Source organism: Anomaloglossus baeobatrachus, chromosome 11, assembly GCF_048569485.1.
Source record: "Anomaloglossus baeobatrachus isolate aAnoBae1 chromosome 11, aAnoBae1.hap1, whole genome shotgun sequence".
Taxonomy (NCBI): Eukaryota; Metazoa; Chordata; class Amphibia; order Anura; family Aromobatidae; genus Anomaloglossus; species Anomaloglossus baeobatrachus.
In genome coordinates, this window is record NC_134363.1 from 27,235,654 (window position 1) to 27,253,647 (window position 17,994).

At 46.8% G+C, this 17,994-nt stretch overlaps 1 protein-coding gene and 1 pseudogene across 1 annotated transcript; both read right to left on the reverse strand.

The window, feature by feature from the left end:
• Positions 1 to 1,703: 1,703 nt before the first annotated feature.
• LOC142255762 (chemerin-like receptor 1) lies at positions 1,704 to 2,771 on the reverse strand (annotated as a pseudogene).
• Positions 2,772 to 12,546: 9,775 nt separating this feature from the next.
• Positions 12,547 to 13,584, reverse strand: LOC142256867 (chemerin-like receptor 1). Its single transcript, XM_075328810.1, has one exon. The coding sequence runs from the start codon at positions 13,582 to 13,584 to the stop codon at positions 12,547 to 12,549; it is 1,038 nt and encodes a 345-aa protein (XP_075184925.1).
• Positions 13,585 to 17,994: the final 4,410 nt, after the last annotated feature.

Below are 17,994 nucleotides of genomic sequence, written 5' to 3' on the forward strand. Positions count from 1 at the left end.
TACATATATATATACATGCTGTATATATATATATATATATATATATATATATACATATATATACATATATATATATATATAATATAATTTTTCTGATTCATTCCTTTAGGAGCCCTGCTATCTAGGGTAAGAATCCAAAAAGCCTCTCTGGGCAATACTATTTTTTGCCAGCTGCCACCTGTAATAGGGTGAGAGACCTTTTCTTTTTCATAGAAAGCAAAAATCTGACAATTCTGCATTGTAGGTGGTGACAAAATGTTGCACCGTACCGGAATATGAACAGGGGGACCTATGCTGGCAATAAGACTGGGACCCCTGTTCTCCCACTTACCCCAGAGGTAGCCTTAATGGTAGGGAGGTCTTGGTCCCCGACCTGGCCCTGTCTCCTGCCAGGTCCTGACATAATATCCCCGTACCCTCAACCCAGGGTTGGGCAGGACACGAAGTAATGAAGTTCCTACAAGACAAAGACAAGGGGGTAAAACTGAATCTCACGCGCACAGCAAATGTCCACAAAGGGAAGACAAAAAAAGACACTAGAGGGGATAAACCAAAGGGGAAGGAGAAAGTCACACCAAGGAACTTTCATACAGCGCAGGCAGCAAATTGCTGGTCACCAAACTGTAGATCGCCACGGACACTGGAAAATTGCAAAAGCTAAGCATTTTCTATCTTTGGTGGTCTCATACTATACTCCCCAGCCTTAAATAGGAGGAGACCAGCTGTAGAAGGTAATCAGCAACCTGGCTCTCAGAAGTGTAAAGGCTCCTTTACACACTGAGACTTTTTAGTGATCCCACCAGCAATCTTGACCTGGGATCACTGGAAAGTCTCTAACAGTCACTGGTGAGCTGTCAAACAGGCAAACCTGGCCAACAATGCGGCAGCAATACGGACCTGCAGAACGACCTCGCTGGAAAGGGAACACTAGCACGCCTATGGGCTTGGTCGCTAACGATGTCGTTGTAACGGTGTCAAACACACCGATGCATACTGCGCAGTGGTAAACAAAGGACCAAAGAATGGTCCTGAATGACTTGTAGCGATCAGCGACCTCAGAGCGGGGGTCAGGTCGCTGATGCGTGTCACACACTGCAATGTCGCTTCAGAGGTCGCTATTACGTCACAAAATCGGTGACGTTACAGCGATATTGCTAGCGATGTTGCAGTGTGTAAAGGGTCCTTAACACACTGCTCCAAAAAGGATTAACTTCTGCATAGCTGGGAGCAGTGAAACAACTCAGCCGACGCTCAGTAGAGCTGAGTACTTAAGAGAGACAAGGTTGCCTGGCGAAGAAAGTCTGACGCCATACTAGTAATCCGCGTGTGCAAATTCGGATACCGCATGACAGAAACAAAAAAACATTAAAATGCTAAAAAGTACAAAATATTGCATGAAACCTGATTCTACCAATTTTTCATAGCCCAAAGTATATATATTTAAGTAAAAAATAAAACACCCCCCCAAAAAAACAAATTGTATCCTAAATATGCTTGAACACCATTAAATAGCCTGGAGTAAAGTCATTTTTTAAATTATTTTTTTTTTATTTTACACAAAAGAAAATATAACTAATCCTTCCATAATGATACATAGTTTCACTGCGTTAACTTGTCCCTATAGGTATCTGGGGAAGCTTTCTTTATTTTTGGTAAATGAGTAGCAAAAAGCCAAAGGCAAAAAAAAATAAAAGATTCTTTAATTATAGCTTAAAAATCAATATTTGAACGAAGTCATAGTGTAATTCAAGCTTATGTACGACTTCTTATTTGTCTTGTGTATGACCCCTTGTAAGAGCAATATTCTGTTCTTGATTCCCGTAGTCTTCCTTCTCGTCATCCTCTATAAACGCCTTCTGAAACGTAACCTGGAAGGAGCCGCAACATTTTTCCTTAAAATCTCGACCAATGAAGACGTAGAGGATGGGATTAATACAAGAATTCACAATAATAAGGACAATGGCTATAAAACCTCCATAATAAATAACATAAATATTATTTCTAAATATAATGAAAAAATAAATCAGGTAACTGGGAAACCAACAGATAAAGAAGGCAACGATGATGGCAAGGATGGTTTTAAAAGGCTTAGAAGATGTGAAGATGCGTTTCCTTCTCATGTGCCGGATAATCACAATGTAACAGGAGACAATGCTAATAAAAGGAAGAAGAAAGTAAAAAATGAAACCAAAAGTCATGTTTTTTACTGATATTGATCTGTCCATACTGAAAAGGCAAATTGTTCCAGTATAAGTTTCTAACTTGTCTGCATATAAAATGTAGGGTATCGCCACAGCAAATGAAATTATCCAAATGATCAAGACAACGATGAAAGCCAATCTTGGTCTCCGGTGGTTATGACACCATACCGGGAACACGACACAGATGTATCGGTCTACACTGATGACCGTGAGCTGGAGGACACTGACCGACGAGTTAAGATACATTGCTAATGGCAGCATCTTGCAGAAAAATGTTGACGAACTTGCTATTAAATATTGCGCAATGTACGCAAGAGTCATTAATGTAAAGAAGAAATCCGTGATGGCCAAGCTGAGGAACCATATGACGTTGACCGTCTTTTTTATCCTGAAGAAGCCGAACCAGATGACAAGACCATTTCCGATGATTCCCAACAAAGAAAACACTGAAGGGATCACCGCAAAGCAAATTTCCTCAATGCTTGAGGTTCTGATAAACTTTTCAGAATATTCTGTGTAGTCCCAATCTGTGGCATTTTGCTTGTAATCAAAATGTGTTACATTATCCATTATTTATTTTTTCTGTGTCATATATATACCAGGAATATTATCTTCGATTTTTTTTCTGGAAGATAAAATAAATACAAAACAATTTAGATCAATGTGTTATTGTATATTGGTAACTTTTGACTCTCATTGCTATATAAGAAAATGACAGGACAATAGATTACAGCATGGAAAAAAATTGTTGTTAAGCTTACCATACTTTCCGGTTTGTAAGATGCTCTTTTTTTCCCCCAAACTGGGGAAAAATGGGTGTGCCTCTTACAAAACACATATGGACTACCTGAGCAGAAGTGGTGGAAAAGGTTCAGGGATATGGAAGGCTCGGAGCGGGTGTCATCGTAGTCGGCGATACTGTGGGCTTGTGGGGTGTCATGGTGGTGGGCTCAGAGGAGGGGATGTCGCAGCTTAAGAGGGTCAGTGTGCAGCAGTGGCAGGTCAGCGATACTGCAGGCTTGTGAAGTGTCACGGCGGTAGGCGTCATTAACTGTCAGCGGACAGCGGGCTGCTTTAAATAGCCGGCGGTTGAGGTGATGGACTTCAAGAAAATGGCCACCTTTGTGGCCATTTTCTTAAAGTCCATCGCGTCAACAACCAGCGATTCAATGGAGCTCGCAGTATCACCGATCCTCCGCCTCCTCACACTGTCCCTCTTGAGCCATGACACCCCTTCCTCCAAGCCTGCCGACAGATCAATGGCACCTGCCGCCGTGACACCCCACGAGCCCACAGTATCGCCAACCCTCTGCACACTGACTCTCCTGAGCCGCGACAACCCCTCGTTCGATCCCGCAGCATCGCCTACCCTGCCTCTTGGGACCTTCCTGAGCCACTCCACCACCGATGCTCCTCCATGGTGGTCTGATTTAAAAGGCACTAGGATTATAAGATGGACCCTCATTTTAAAAGTAAAAATTATTTTTTTACTATTTTCCTCCTTCAAAAGTTGGGTGAGTCTTATAATCCGGCACGTCTTATAAAATGAAAAACACGGTATATTAAATTCCGCTTGGAAAATTTGTTCACCAAAAATGAATTCCTCAATTGCAAAAATTCTGTCTAATTATTTTCTCCCTTCCCAACCAATTTGTTTGTTGACTTGTCATTATATTTTTATTGTGAATATGAAAGTAAGTTGTTTCACTTGAAGCACCCAAACCATTAAGAAACTAAGAAGTTCCGGCCACAACTTCCACATTAGGATTAAACATTTGTACATTTTTTAAAAATACCATAAGTGGATTAGATCCAAGACCAAATCACACTGTAGTATGGACATCTCTAGTGCAGAAGTCAACATTTAAAAACAGATATTTAATTGTTTAATATTAAAATCTCTGGACACGAGCTTGTGTTATTTTTGATCTTTTGTTGCATATAATTAGCATCTGTATGATGCTCTACATGTATTAAAAGCATAAAAAAGTATCTAGTCCTCCAACATCACAAACCTAAATTGGTTGAAGCTGTTGTCTATTTTACAAGATACACTTTTGATATTTCCTAACAAGGAATTCTCAAATTTTGAAGGGGACTCCACAATTGATCTGCTTCTTTTGTCAAAGGGACTCTTCTAATTCCTAGGGAAGAAAGACCTTAGAGACCACGGAATTACAAAAAAATATGGTGTTACATTTGGAAAGAATCTGCCCATGTATCATTTAGTTGTCACAGTTGATGGTTTAATGTTCCATTCTGAGCTGTGACAGTTTTAGATTTATTTTACCAAATATAGCAGATGATTCTTTTTTTACTGTATTTCTAAACAAAAAGTTTCATATTGCTTTGTCATTTAGATTCCTATTAAAGACTCTGGTTCTTATATGCATGTATAACATAGAATTGTTACAAATTTACACTATATCATTTGAGTAATCGTCTATATACCTGCCATATGCTTTCCCGCTTTTGTTTGCACTGGTGACTTCTCTTTCTCCGTAAGTCCAGATATATTCTACTATCAAATAATATGTATTATGTCTGTAATTCAGCTTCACAATCTTTTCTAAGAACTTCCTTTATATAAAAATAGTTTCACATGACTAACAAATGCTCAAAATCTTTCTTATCAGACTTGTGTTGTAACTGTTTCCATATTTTTATCTACACTGGAGATCAAAACTAGAGAACAATGTATGATCTCTTGCTTTTTTCAGAAATACTGTAATCTACATTGATCAACATTTGAAGGTTTTTATAAACCTGCAAATCATCTTTCCTTAAAGGACAAGGTCCAAAGACTAAACATAGAACCAAAGCGAGTGATACCCAATGTAAGAATAAATATAAATAAATGCAAGGGAATCACAAAGAAAAGGACCAAAAAGGGTAAGTTGTAAAATACATCAAATATTTATTAATGCAAGAGGAGAACAAAGTGCACAACGATGGCAAAATAGAAAACAAAAACTATCTTGCCCAGAAACACACAGTACCTAGATAGACCTGAAGATGGTAATGCAATCTACTGTATAATGTACCATGCAATTAATATAGTAAGGGCTGAAGGAGAGGGTGGTGATATGTAAATCACACAGTAAACGCTTAAGTCACTCCAAAATGCTTCTTCCATAAACAGCCTGCCTTAACTATAATAAACAATACCTTGAGACATTGTTACACAGCAGAGAAGAGTCAGGCTACCAGGTGTAAGGCAAGACAGCCTCGACGTACGTTTCACCAGGAAATGGCTTCGTCAGGTACTGTGTGTTTCTGGGCAAATTAGTTTTTGTTTTCTATTTTGCCATCACTGTGCACTTTCCTCACCTCTTGTGTGGCACCCCAGAGGTCTGGTTGTCACAGTAGTATTGCCCCCACAGAGGCGTTAATACTAAGCCTGGAAGCAAGCGAGAGTTCCCTTGATCAGTATGTACCTACATTCAACACAGTTCCTACTCTGGGCCAGCAGAGGGAGCGCTGAACCGGGTGTTCTGAGGAGCTTCCCAGAAGTTCTGACCTGGGGGAGGAGTTAGAAGAGTGACAGTTGGGAGTTGACAGTTGGAGAGAGAGGATTTGGAGCCAGGAGTTTGAGGAGAGCAGACCGTTTTTTCCTGAGGTCAGGGAGCTGAGAGAAGCTCGGCCAAGGGTAACGGAGTCTGACAAGGAGGCAAAAAAGGAGGAAGACTCTGTGGAGTGGAGCTAAGCCGGCTCACCCCAGAAGGGCACGCTAGAAACTGGAACTCGGAGTCCATGGCTGCTTGGGTACTCAAGCCCTGGTAGCTAAATCTGGAGGGCAGGAAGATTACAAGTCTCCTGGCCCCACAGACCACCTGAAGGCAAAGCCGCAGATTAGGGACCTGGAGCGGCTGTCAGCAAAGCGTTACCTGCGATGGGCCACGCAGCCTGCCATACGGGTAAGAGAATTACCAGATGTGACAGAGGCGAAGGCCTCAGCCTAGCTAATGCAGTGGGGCCCTGAATACCAGGAAAGAGCATAGCGGGTAGGCCTTTTCCATAGGTTTCTATTTGGTTTAGATCAGGACTCTGGGCGGCCATTTCATTGTTTCAATCTTTTCTGTTTCAAGGAACTGCTTTACCCATGTTGCTGTGTGACAGAGGGCATTGTCCTGCATGAAAATTGCTGCTGATTGAGTGATGGACACAAGTAAAAGTAAGGAACCATGTGTTGTTGAAGAAGGTTCTGATCCACACTTGCATTCACTCTGCCATGTAGCTGTATGAGAGGTCCAACCCCTCCTGCAGAAAACATTCCCCAATCCATGACACTTCCTCCACCGCCACTCACTGACTTCTTAACACTCTTTGGGTTCCATCTTTCCCCAGTTTGTCAACAAACATAATGTTTCCCATCAGATTCAAATAAGTTAAACTTGCTTTCATCACTGAAATTAACTGTGGACACTTCTCCTCTATCCACACAACATGCTCCTCACCAAATTTGAGTCTAGCCTTGTGATTCTTTCTGCTAATAAGAGCTTTGGTCACTGCCGAGTGGGCTTTCATGATGGATCCCTATTAAGGCATAGTTTACTTGCCAAAACTAGTTGGATTTCTTTTCCACACATAATTTTTGTTGTTGCCGGTGCAGATTATTTTAATACTAGCAGTAGTACCCAGGCATTGCCCGGGATAGTAACTGTCTCTCTGTCTCTCTCCCAGTCGCTGTCTGTCTGTTTCTCTGTCTGTCTCTTTCCTTGTCTGTCTGTGTCTATGCCTCTGTCTGTCTGTTTCTATCTGTCTGTATTTGTATCAGTCTGTCTCCAGCTCTGTGTCTGTCTGTCTCTATCTCTGTGTCTGTCTCTATGTGTGTGTCTGTCTGTCTCTCTCTTTCCCCGTCTGTCTCTTTCCCCATTTGTCTTTGTCTATCTCTTTCCCCATTTGTCTCTTTCCAGGTCTGTCTCTTTCCCCGTCTGTCCCTTTCCCCATTTGTCTTTTTCCCAGTCTGTCTCTTTACCAGTCTGTCTCTTTGCCCGTCTGTCTCTTTATCCATCTGTCTCTTTCCCCGTCAGTCTCTTTGTCTGTCTGTCTTTGTCTGTCTCTTTCTCCATCTGTCTCTTTCCAAGACTGTCTCTTTCCCCTTCTGTCTCTTTCCCAGTCCGTCTATTTGCCCGTCTGTCTCTTTGTCTGTCTGTCTGTTTGTCCATCTGTCTCTTTCCTGGGCTGTCTTTTTCCAGGGCTGTCTCTTTCACAGTCCGTCTCTTTCCCGGTCTGTCTCTTTCCAGCACTGTCTCTTTCCAGGGCTGTCTCTTTCCAGGGCTGTCTCTTTCACGGTCCGTCTCTTTCCTGGTCTGTCTCTTTCCTGGTCTGTCTCTTTCCCATCTGGCTCTTTCCAGGTCTGTCTCTTTGCCCATCTGTCTCTTTTACTGTCTGTATCTTTGCCCGTCTGTCTCTGTCTGTCTCTTTCCACCTCTGTCTGTGTCTCTGTCTGTCTGTCTCTTTCTGTCTCTCGTTATCCGTCTCACCACCGACATCTTATTACCTTACACATAAGATTGTTATACTAACAGTTTATTTTGTTCCTATAGCAACCACTGACAGTTGCTATTAATAGCCAGTAGCTCCCACCTCCATTCAGTATAATGGAGGCAGGATTTTGGAGACTAACTGTAAAGCGCGGGGTTACATTTTCCCATCAAAACATAGTCTATGACGTTCCCTAGGTCATATGGGGCGTCTGTGCAAAATTTCGTGATTGTAAATGCGACAATGCAAATTCCTTTAGCTGACACACACACACACATACACTGAGCTTAGATGTAAAATATACTAAGGATTTTCTTCTATTCATGCCTAAGCTTGCTGTTTTTTTTATATATTTATACTGCTACTGCAACCTAAAGCTAAAAGTCATTTTTAGGGCTAAATATTTTCCCTATTAATACCATAAAGTTTGCAGGCTTATATAGTATTTACCTAATTTACAATGTGAAAGGCATGTGGTAAGGGAGGGGGAAGTGGATGTGCTGATGGCAGTGCACGCAGAAGCCGAGGCCGTGTGCCTGCTGAGGGAGCACAACTAATATCCTCATGCATGACACCTAGCTTCCAGTCCAACTTTGCAGGGGGGGAGGGTGCAGGACACCACTCTTAAAGAAAACAAATCACAAGGATTTTGCTATATAAAGTAAAGGCAGTACCATACTGGCACTAGAATGCTGAATCTAAGCATACCTGTTGTAGAAAGATCAGATGATTGCTTGCTGAAATATCTGTAATCAAAGTTGCAGAAATGCACTGTACTTTGACTCATGTGTGTAATGGGGGTGGGCTTTTGTGGGTCAGTTCCTGCTCTGTTCACCTACTCTTGTAAGCTGTCCTGGGAAGGAGGGATGGGGAGAAAGGCCAGGACAGCAGACAGTGGTGGGCCTTTGTGGGTTGGGTCCTGCTCTGGTCACCTGCCTCTGTCTGCTGTCCTGGGAAGGAGGAGTGGAAAGGAAAGGCCAGGACAGAAGACAGGGGTGGGTCTTTGTGGGTTGGGTCCTGCTCTGGTCACCTGCCTCTGTCTGCTTTCCTGGGAAGGAGGAGCGGAAAGGAAAGGCCAGGACAGAAGACAGGGGTGGGCCTTTGTGGGTCAGTTCCTGCTCTGTTCACCTACTCTTGTAAGCTGTCCTGGGAAGGAGGGATGGGGAGAAAGATCAGGACAGCATACAGGGGTGGGCCTTTGTGGGTTGGGTCCTGCTCTGGTCACCTGCCGCTGTCTGCTGTCCTGGGAAGGAGGAGCGGATAGGAAAGGCCAGGACAGAAGACAGAGGTGGGCCTTTGTGGGTTGGGACCTGCTCTGTTCACCTGCCTCTTTCTGTGTCCTGGGAAGGAGGGGCAGGAATGAAAGCCCAGGACAGCAGACAGGGACGGGCCTTTGTGGATTTGTTCCTTCTCTGTTCACCTGCCCCAGTCTGCTGTCCTAGGAAGAAGTGGCAGGAAGGAAAGGCCAGGACAGCAGATGGGGCATTCCTTTGTGGTTTGGGACCTGCTCTTTTCACCTGCCTCTGTCTGCTGTCCTGGGAAGGAGAGGCGGGGGAGAAAGGTCCAGGACAGCAGACAGGGGCGAGCCTTTGTGGGTCGGGTCCTGCTCTATTTACCCGCCTCTGTCTGCTATCCTGGCCTTTCCCCCGACCCCTAGTTCTCCAGATTGTCTTTCTCGCTAAGTGAAATTATATCATCCAGAATAATTAGTGTGTACTTGCAAAATCCATTATTCCAGGATGGAAATTTTATAAAATGATGGAAATATTGCTACAGGATTAGAATATTATTAAAGAATTGGGGGCAAAATTAAGGTCAATATTACGGTATTGGGGCCAGCCCAGGACAGGGAAAATAATTACAGGATAATAACCAGGAGATAGGATATTATTGCATCATTGGAACCTGTGTTACACACCTATCCCCTGTATGGGTTCGGTTCCCTGCACCCCGGTCCACTGGACTTTCTTATGCTTCATGTTAGGCTTTGCCATTAACCCAGCCCGCTCCCAAGTTATTTTCTTCCTAGGCCTATTTCAGGTCTTCCCTGACACACACCTGTCTCTTGGCATTAACACTTGCTGTCTGTGGATTCCATCGTATTCAGACTTTCCTATTTCTCTGGAATTCACTCTGTTACCTATCCTGGTCTTCTAGGACCTCTTCTATGTGTACACTTGAGGTTTTCAGGACTTTTTCTAGCTGTGTGCGGCTTCCATTATATTAGACTTTTTTGTTACTCCAGAGTTTTGTATGTTACCTGTCTGAGATTCCAGTTCCACTGTTTCCTACCTGTCTTCAATTTCTAGTTTTGCTATCTGTCTGTGTGATGCCCTGACAAAACAGGAGACTGCATCCATCTTCCAGATGCAGGACTCTCTCCTCCTTGTCCTTCCAACACAACCCACACACAGGTACATACACCAGCCACAAAGCCTAGTCACCCCTCCAGGACAATAGGGACACACCAGTGGGCGGAGCCAGGCAGATGGTGACGCCCACCTAGGGGTTCTGAGGTGTTGGGAAGGAACAAGTCAGTCTGAGTCAGAAAGAGAAACAGTGAAGTTTGGAGAGTGGAAAGGAGAGGATTGAAGTTTTAGTCAGGAGTTGTAGCTCCCGGACTACAGGACTACCTGAGCTGACTAGGTGGCGGAGGGCAGAGCAGGGCCACAGGTAACGGAGATCCGGTCGCAGGAGACCTTAAATGGACCAGGGCAGGGCTGTAGCCAGCCAGTGCCGACAGCGGGATCCATTACGGAGGCCGTGCACTGTCGTGGTACCTGGACCCTAGGGCGAGGACAGCTGCAAGCACCTTTCCAATTACCAGCAGGGGACAAGATTCCAAGTCTTGTCCTACTAGCAGCCCAGATAGAGGGAGACGGAAGCCCAATGCGGGGGATAGGGCGTCTGCAAGTGCCTGTTGTTATCCCAAGGGTCAGATCTCGTGGGCCACAGCTCCCACAGAAAAGTCACCGGGAATAGACTTTCCCCCTTAGTCAACACACAAGACAACAACACAGAAGTGCAGGAGGAAGGGCCCCTGTCCTGTCTACCGGTGTGTGGGACCCAAGCACACACCTCTGGAGGCTACCGGTATCCGGCACTTAGTTTACTATATGGACTCTGTGTGACTTTATTCAAATAGTGAGCACACCGGTATCATCCGGTCCACCGCTGCAGACTGCGCCCGATCACTCTATCTCATCTACACCTGTGACCCGGGACAACATCTCCCCTACCCTTGGAGGGGATACCATCCTGCTGCCCCAGTCCATCAGCCCCAGGCACCCCATACCAAGGCAGCGGGGGTGTCACCAACAATCACCTCAACCCACGAGTGGCGTCACTGACAAACTCTCCCCTGTAAATAACCCCCCTATTCAGTTGTGGGCGACGGACTACTGCACGAGCCTGGGTCAGGCTGCCACTCGAGCCACAGCAACTGCCCGGATCCGAGCTTCTTGAGCGGCCCCCTGCTGTGGTCTGTTTCCCGCCCGCAAAACATCTGCAGTTTTTAGGAAGTCTATTACCTGTCTGAAGTTTAAAGTTTCATAGTTACCTACCTATAGTCACACATCCAATCTCTCACCACCTCCTACCGTCTTCAACTCAAAAATGTTTCCAGAATCCATCTTTTCTTCAATTCTCAATCTACAAAAATGCTAGTGCATGCCCTCATAATCTTACGCCTCGACTACTGCTCCTGCAACATCCTCCTCCGTGGCCTCCCTTCTAACACGCTTGCCCCTCACCAGTCCATCCTTAATTCTACTGCCCGACTGATCCACCTCTCTCCTCAATACCACCCCGCTTCTCTCCTCTGCAAGTCCATCCACTGGCTCCCAATCCTCCACTGTATCCAATTCAAATTACTAACACTGACCTACAAAGCCGTGCATAGTCTGTCTCCTCCGTATATCTCCTAACTAATCTCTCGCTACACTCCAACATGTAATCTCCGGTCCTCCCAAGATCTCCTTCTCTCCTCCTCTCTCATTCGCTCCTCATGCAACCGCCTCCAAGACTTCTCCCGAGCATCCCCAGTCTTCTGGAATTCACTGCCTCAACACGTCAGACTATCTGCTACATTTGCAAGCTTCAAACGGAACCTGACAACTCATCTGTTCAGAAATGCCTATAATCTACAATGACCTCACTACTTCACTGCAAAGCTGCCGCCCGACCTCCGTGTGGAGCCGCCGCCTGACCACCGTACGGAGCTGCCGCCTGACCACCGTGCGGAGCTGCCGCCTCACCACCGTGCGGAGCTGCCGCCTCACCACCGTGCGGAGCTGCGACCCAACCTACACCCCACCTACTGTCTCCTCCGCAAAATCCTATGTAAGCCCGCAAGGGAAGGGTCCTCTTCCCTCTGTATTAGTCTGTCTACTGTAACTTGTATATGTGTTCTGTATGTAGCTCCTTCTCATGTACAGCACCATGGAATCAATGGTGCTCTATAAATAAATAATAATAATAGTACCTGCCTCCAGTAACCCTGGTACCAGTCTGTATCTTTAGTAACTCTGCTATCGGTCATTGGTCTTCAGGACTTGGTTTGCGGTTTCTAAAGTTCTCCTATGGGTTTAGGTTATATAGACTATATACCTAGAGCAACATCATTCTTTTTAATGTTATTTACATTACTTAAGCAAAGTAGATGTAATAAATCATTACATAATGATAAGTTGTTTTACTTAGGTAACTTTAACATTAAGTATATCTGATTCAATTTTATTTTTGGTAATTTTGGTAATAAAAAGCCAAAAGCAAAAAAAAAAAATCCCTTAACTATCACTTAAAACTCTACATGTGATCCAAAGTCCTGGGGTAATTCATGCTCATGTGTGACTTCTTATTAGTCTTTTGTATTAACCCTTTTAAGAGCTATATTCCCGTCTTGATTCCCGCAGTCTTCCTTCTCTTCGTCTTCTATAAACGCCTTTTCAAACGTAGCCTGGAAGGAGCCACAACATTTTTCCTTGAAATCTTGACCAATAAGGACGTAGAGGATGGGGTTAATGCAAGAATTCACGATAAAAAGGACAATGGCTATAAAATTGCCATAGTAAGTTACATAAAAAGGAATTCTAATGGGTCTAAATATGCTGAAAAATTGAATCAAGTAGCTGGGAAACCAACAGATGAAGAAGGCAATGATGACGGCCACGATGGTTTTAAAAGGCTTAGAAGATGTGAAGATGCGTTTCCTTCTCATATGCAGGATAATCACAATATAACAGGAGACAATGATGATCAAAGGTAGAATGAAGTAGAAAACAAAGCCCAAAACTGTCTTTGTTATGAAAATAGATCTACCTATCATGAAAATGCAAAATGTCCCATCGTAAGTCTTTATCGTGTCTGCAAATAACATGTAGGGTGTCGCCAGAGCAAATGAAAGTATCCAAATGATCAGGGCAATGATGAAAGCCAATCTTGGTCTTCGGTGGTTATGGCACCATACCGGGAACACGACACAGATGCATCGGTCTACACTGATGACCATGAGCTGGAGGACACTGACCGAAGAGTTAAGGAACAAAAGTAAACGTATTGACTTGCACAAAAATTTTGGCCAACTAGTTAATAAACGTTGTATGTTGTTCACAGGATACAATAACACAAAGAAGAAATCGGCAATGGCCAAGCTGAGGAGCCACACGACATTGACCGTCTTTTTCATCCTGAAGACGCTGAACCAGATGACAAGACCATTTCCAATTATTCCCAACAAACAAAGTATTGAGATGATCACCGCAAAGCAAATGCGTTCCAAGACGATGGATTTGGGTATGGATTGCTCATCATCACTTACGGTATAGTTGTCATAATAATCTGTATATCCTGAATCAGTGCCATTCTCCATTGAAATGAAATCTGTTAGATTCTCCATTATTTTTGTCTGTGTCATATAAACCAGGAATATTTTCTTGTATTTTTTTCTAGAAAATAAAATAGAAAATAAATAAATAAATTCAATATATCATATTGTATGATGGAGCTTTCAACTGTCACAAATGACTGGATAAAGTGGGCTTAACACGCAACGACATCGCTAACGAGATGTCGTTGGGGGTCAAAGAATTCATGACGCACATCCGGCCTCGTTAGCGACGTTGTTGCGTGTGAAATGCAGGAATGACCGTTAACAATCAAAAATACTCACCATATCGTTGATCGTTGGCACATCGTTCTAATCCCGATTATCGTTTCTGTTGCAGGACGGAGGTTGTTCATCGTTCCTGCAGCAGAAAATATCGCTATGTGTGACACCGCAGGAACGAGGAAAATCACTGTACCTGTGGCTGCCTGCAATGAGGGAGGAGAGAGGTGGGCGGGATGTTCGGCCCGTTCATCTCCGCCCCGCCGCTTCTATTGGGCGGCTGCTTAGTGACGCCGATCAAACCGCCCCTCAGAAAGGAGGCGTTTTGCCGGCCACAGCGACATCGCTAGACATCGCTAGACAGGTAAGTCCGTGTGACGGGTGTTAGCAATGTTGTGTGCCATGGGCAGCGATTTGCCCATGACGCACAACCGATGGGGGCGGGTGCTTTCACCAGCGATATCGCTTTGTATAAAGCCCGCTTAAGAGTTGACTCCAATAGAGTTTGAAAACAAAATTGTAAAAATTATATACATAAAATATTTTACAAAATTAGTTCCTGAAATGTAAAATTTTGTTTCATAATTTTTTCTCCCCCAATTTAACTTTATTGACTTATTCTTAATTTTTTTACTGTGAAAATGCAAATAAAAAGTTGGAAGCAGGGGTGTATTAAGAGTCACCTAGGATCTGAGCAATTTAGAGGGTGTGGGCCCCTCAGCACCCGATGTATTATATGCTGTGTTACAGGATTCCCTTTTGAGACATCATTTGATAGGTGACATGATTAACACATAAGTGCTCGGTTGCGCATCTCCAGATGTAAAATCATAGATACAGAACCACGCACATATTTTTCCCTTATGTATAGCGATATACAAAACATAGCGCTATGCATAATAGAGGATACTATAATAAAAAACAGGGCAATAGATAACAAGAGGACACTATATTGTCGCGGGCGGGGAGGAGGGTGTCAGCACACCGCGCTCACCCCTTCTGCTCGGGTCCGGCGGCTGCCGCTGCTCAGTGGTGGCTCGAGCTGTGGGCCGGATCCCGGGGGTTCTCGAGCGGCACTCCTCGCCCGTGAGTGAAAGGGGGATGTTTGGGGTGTGGGGATTGTTTATTGTCCGTGACACCACCCACGGTTGTGGTGATTTCGATGTGGGGATCCCGGGAGTGATGGTGGGGGAGCAGCCAGTTGTTGTGTTGCCCCTCCATGGGTAGGGGTTGGTGATCCCGGGGCCCGGTGATGAGATGGCAGATGCAGGGCCTGGTGGGCGCAGGGACGCGGGGGCAGCACTGTGCCTTGCGGCACGGAGGTACTCACTCAGCCAGTAACCACGACACAGTTCTCGGTAAACAAACGGCTGGTTGGACGGGTCCCTCGGACGGTTCACGGTGCTGCGGTTCCCTGCAGTTGGCGGTGATGGTCACTCTTCCCTGCACCATAAGTTACGTCTATTGGTAGCGATGGGTTCCCACCAGTTACCCGCTCCCCGACTACAATCTGGGCCGGAGGAGCTCCACACTTTGCCCGCAGGCGCTGGCCCTGGGGAAACTGGTGCCCTGGCGGTGGCGGTGTCTCCCCTGTAATGGTTGAGCTGTTGCCTTCAATCGGGACTTGGTTGTTGGGGGTTCTACGTCCCCTTCACTGACGGATTCGGCAAATTATGGCGACTCCTAGCCTTGCCGGGGTCCGAGAGGCCCCTGCCCTGGTGCTGACTGTCCTTTGCACGCTGCTCCAGACCGCCGGGTCACCACCCATCCGCGGTCCTTCCAGGAACCTCCAAACAGTCCCACTCCAGACAATCTCCGCCGTCTGCTGACCTTGCTGTCTCTGTCCAGGCACACAGCCTCAGACCACTTCAGGCTGTACTAAACTGCCACTTTGCACTTTCTCTACTTTCACTTCTCTGTCACTTCAGCTTTCTTCTTCAGCTCCACTACACTTCACTTCCTTCCACTTCCTCCTCCCTGGCTGAACTCCTCTCTAGCCCTCAGCTAGACTTCCATTCTCTTCAAACTCCACACTCTATCTGCCTGCTTATTCCTGCCTCCAGGGCTGTGAACTCCTCGGTGGGTGGACACCAACCGCCTGGCTCCACCCCCTGGTGTGGACACCAGCCCCTGGAGGAAGGCAACAAGGATTTCTGGTTAGCTGGTGTACCTGCAGGGAATGTGGGGTGTGTGTGTTGTTGTGACCTGTGACCCCTGGCTTGCCCAGGGCGTCACATTCCCCCTTAGCAAAACGCAGACCGTCCTTGGGCTGCCCGTCCAACACCGATTTTATTTTCCTGTAAATGCATAAAAAGGGGTAACATTGTAAACGGTAATATATTTACATTTTTAATGAATCTTCCCATAACGGGAGGCACTTTTACTTTAACGTTTCAAACGGTTTACGGTTACGGTTTCCGCTCTCTCCCACCCAAGTAACCTGGCCCTGATGCTGCCCCTAAAACCCAGGCAGCACCCCTTGACCCACAGTCCAGCGCACGGTACCCGAGCGGGATCTGTCCTTCCCCTCCAGAGGGTAACCACCGGTTCCTTTGGTGGCTGGGCCCCAGCCTGCTCTGCTGCGGGCCCTCCCTCCAACCTGCCTCTCCGGAGGCGGCATTGCGGAAACGGTAACGGTTTTCAAATCACAGTTAATCAGGTGAGGTACACGGTTTCATTACTTATCATTTTTCATCATTTTCAAACTTTTCAACAAACACACAGTCTGGTGGTCCCAACGGGGACTGGACAACGGTGCTCCGCTGCCCTACTCATACTCTTCTGCTGAGGCGGACCCATCCTCTGCCACCAGCATATCCAACATGCACTGACATGCCTGCTGTGACAGGGGCACCCGGTACCCATTTCCACCAGTACGCTGGGTGTGGAAAACCACGGGGTCTCCCACATAGCGGGAACGCTCACTCGCTTCCTCAAGCTCAACAGCAGACCCGGGGTTGGGGCCATCACTTCTTGTTCCTGCATCAGGCGGGTTGCCGCCAGCTCTCCTGGCCTCCAGCATCCAGCCCTTCAGGCACTTCTGCAGTAGCACGGAGCAACAGATCAGGCGAGCTCACACTGAGGCGCCCCATGAGTAACGGCAAGGGTGATGCATAGGCCGAGACTAGGCCGGGCCCCTCAGCCGCAGCGGCCGGTCCTGGTAGGACATAGGGACGTGGGTCACCAGTCGACGCTGCTACATCCGTTCCCTCTCCGAACATCGGGACAGCTGTAATCAGTATCTCCACCTCGTTGGTCCACTGCTCCATCATCCGGAGGATTTGTTCCTGCTGACGCTGGTGGAATTGAATCACTCGAGCTTTCAGCCATGCCACAGTCCCGGACTCGGGGTCTGGCACAATCACTGCCGGAGCCCCCAACACATCTTCATCAAGGGGGCTCGGCTCCAGGGGCTTCTGGGGAAGTAGTTCAGGGTCGCCCCGGTCGTCTACAGCCGATCGGTCCGCTTGGGCAGACGGGCAGGGTACCGCTACCGGTTGGGCAGGTAGCGGGCCTAGTGGCGGGGCGGCAGCAACTAACGCGGGTAGCGGGGGAGGTAGCAGGGTGAGCGGGTATAGGCCGGGCCCCTCAGCCGCGATGGCCGATCCTTCCGGAATACAGGGACGTGGGTCTCTTACCCGTTCCTCCAGATCTTCCTCCACCTCGCATCTCCACATAGCAGCCACCACGTCCGCCATGTCGGCCTCCCACTCCTCCAGGAGGAGTTGCATCCGGGCCTCCAGACGATGACTCAGCGGGGTAGTCCGGCTCTCTATCCACGCCGCTGTGCCGGGCGCGGGGGTCTCGCTGTTGTTGGCTGGAGCGGACATCTCAATGGTCGTGCTTCCAGGAACAGGGTGACTGCAGATTCCTGGCGTCCCTGCTTTTATAGCTGCGTTCACATGCAGCCAGCCGCCATCGCGTCCCCCTTAGCTTTTTCCGGCCCCTCCTCTCTCGGGGCGGGGTTTTGGCCTTCGCGCCTCTGCTACTCGAGAAGACGCTCGAGCGGGAACTTTTCGCGCCAAAGATGGCGACTTCTGAAATTTTTCAGCCGGACACCTCCGACGGTAACAAGGCGCACCTCTACCAAACGGCAGAGCGGTAGGATCCTGTTCGTGACGCCAAGTTTTCGCGGGCGGGGAGGAGGGTGTCAGCACACCGCGCTCACCCCTTCTGCTCGGGTCCGGCGACTGCCGCTGC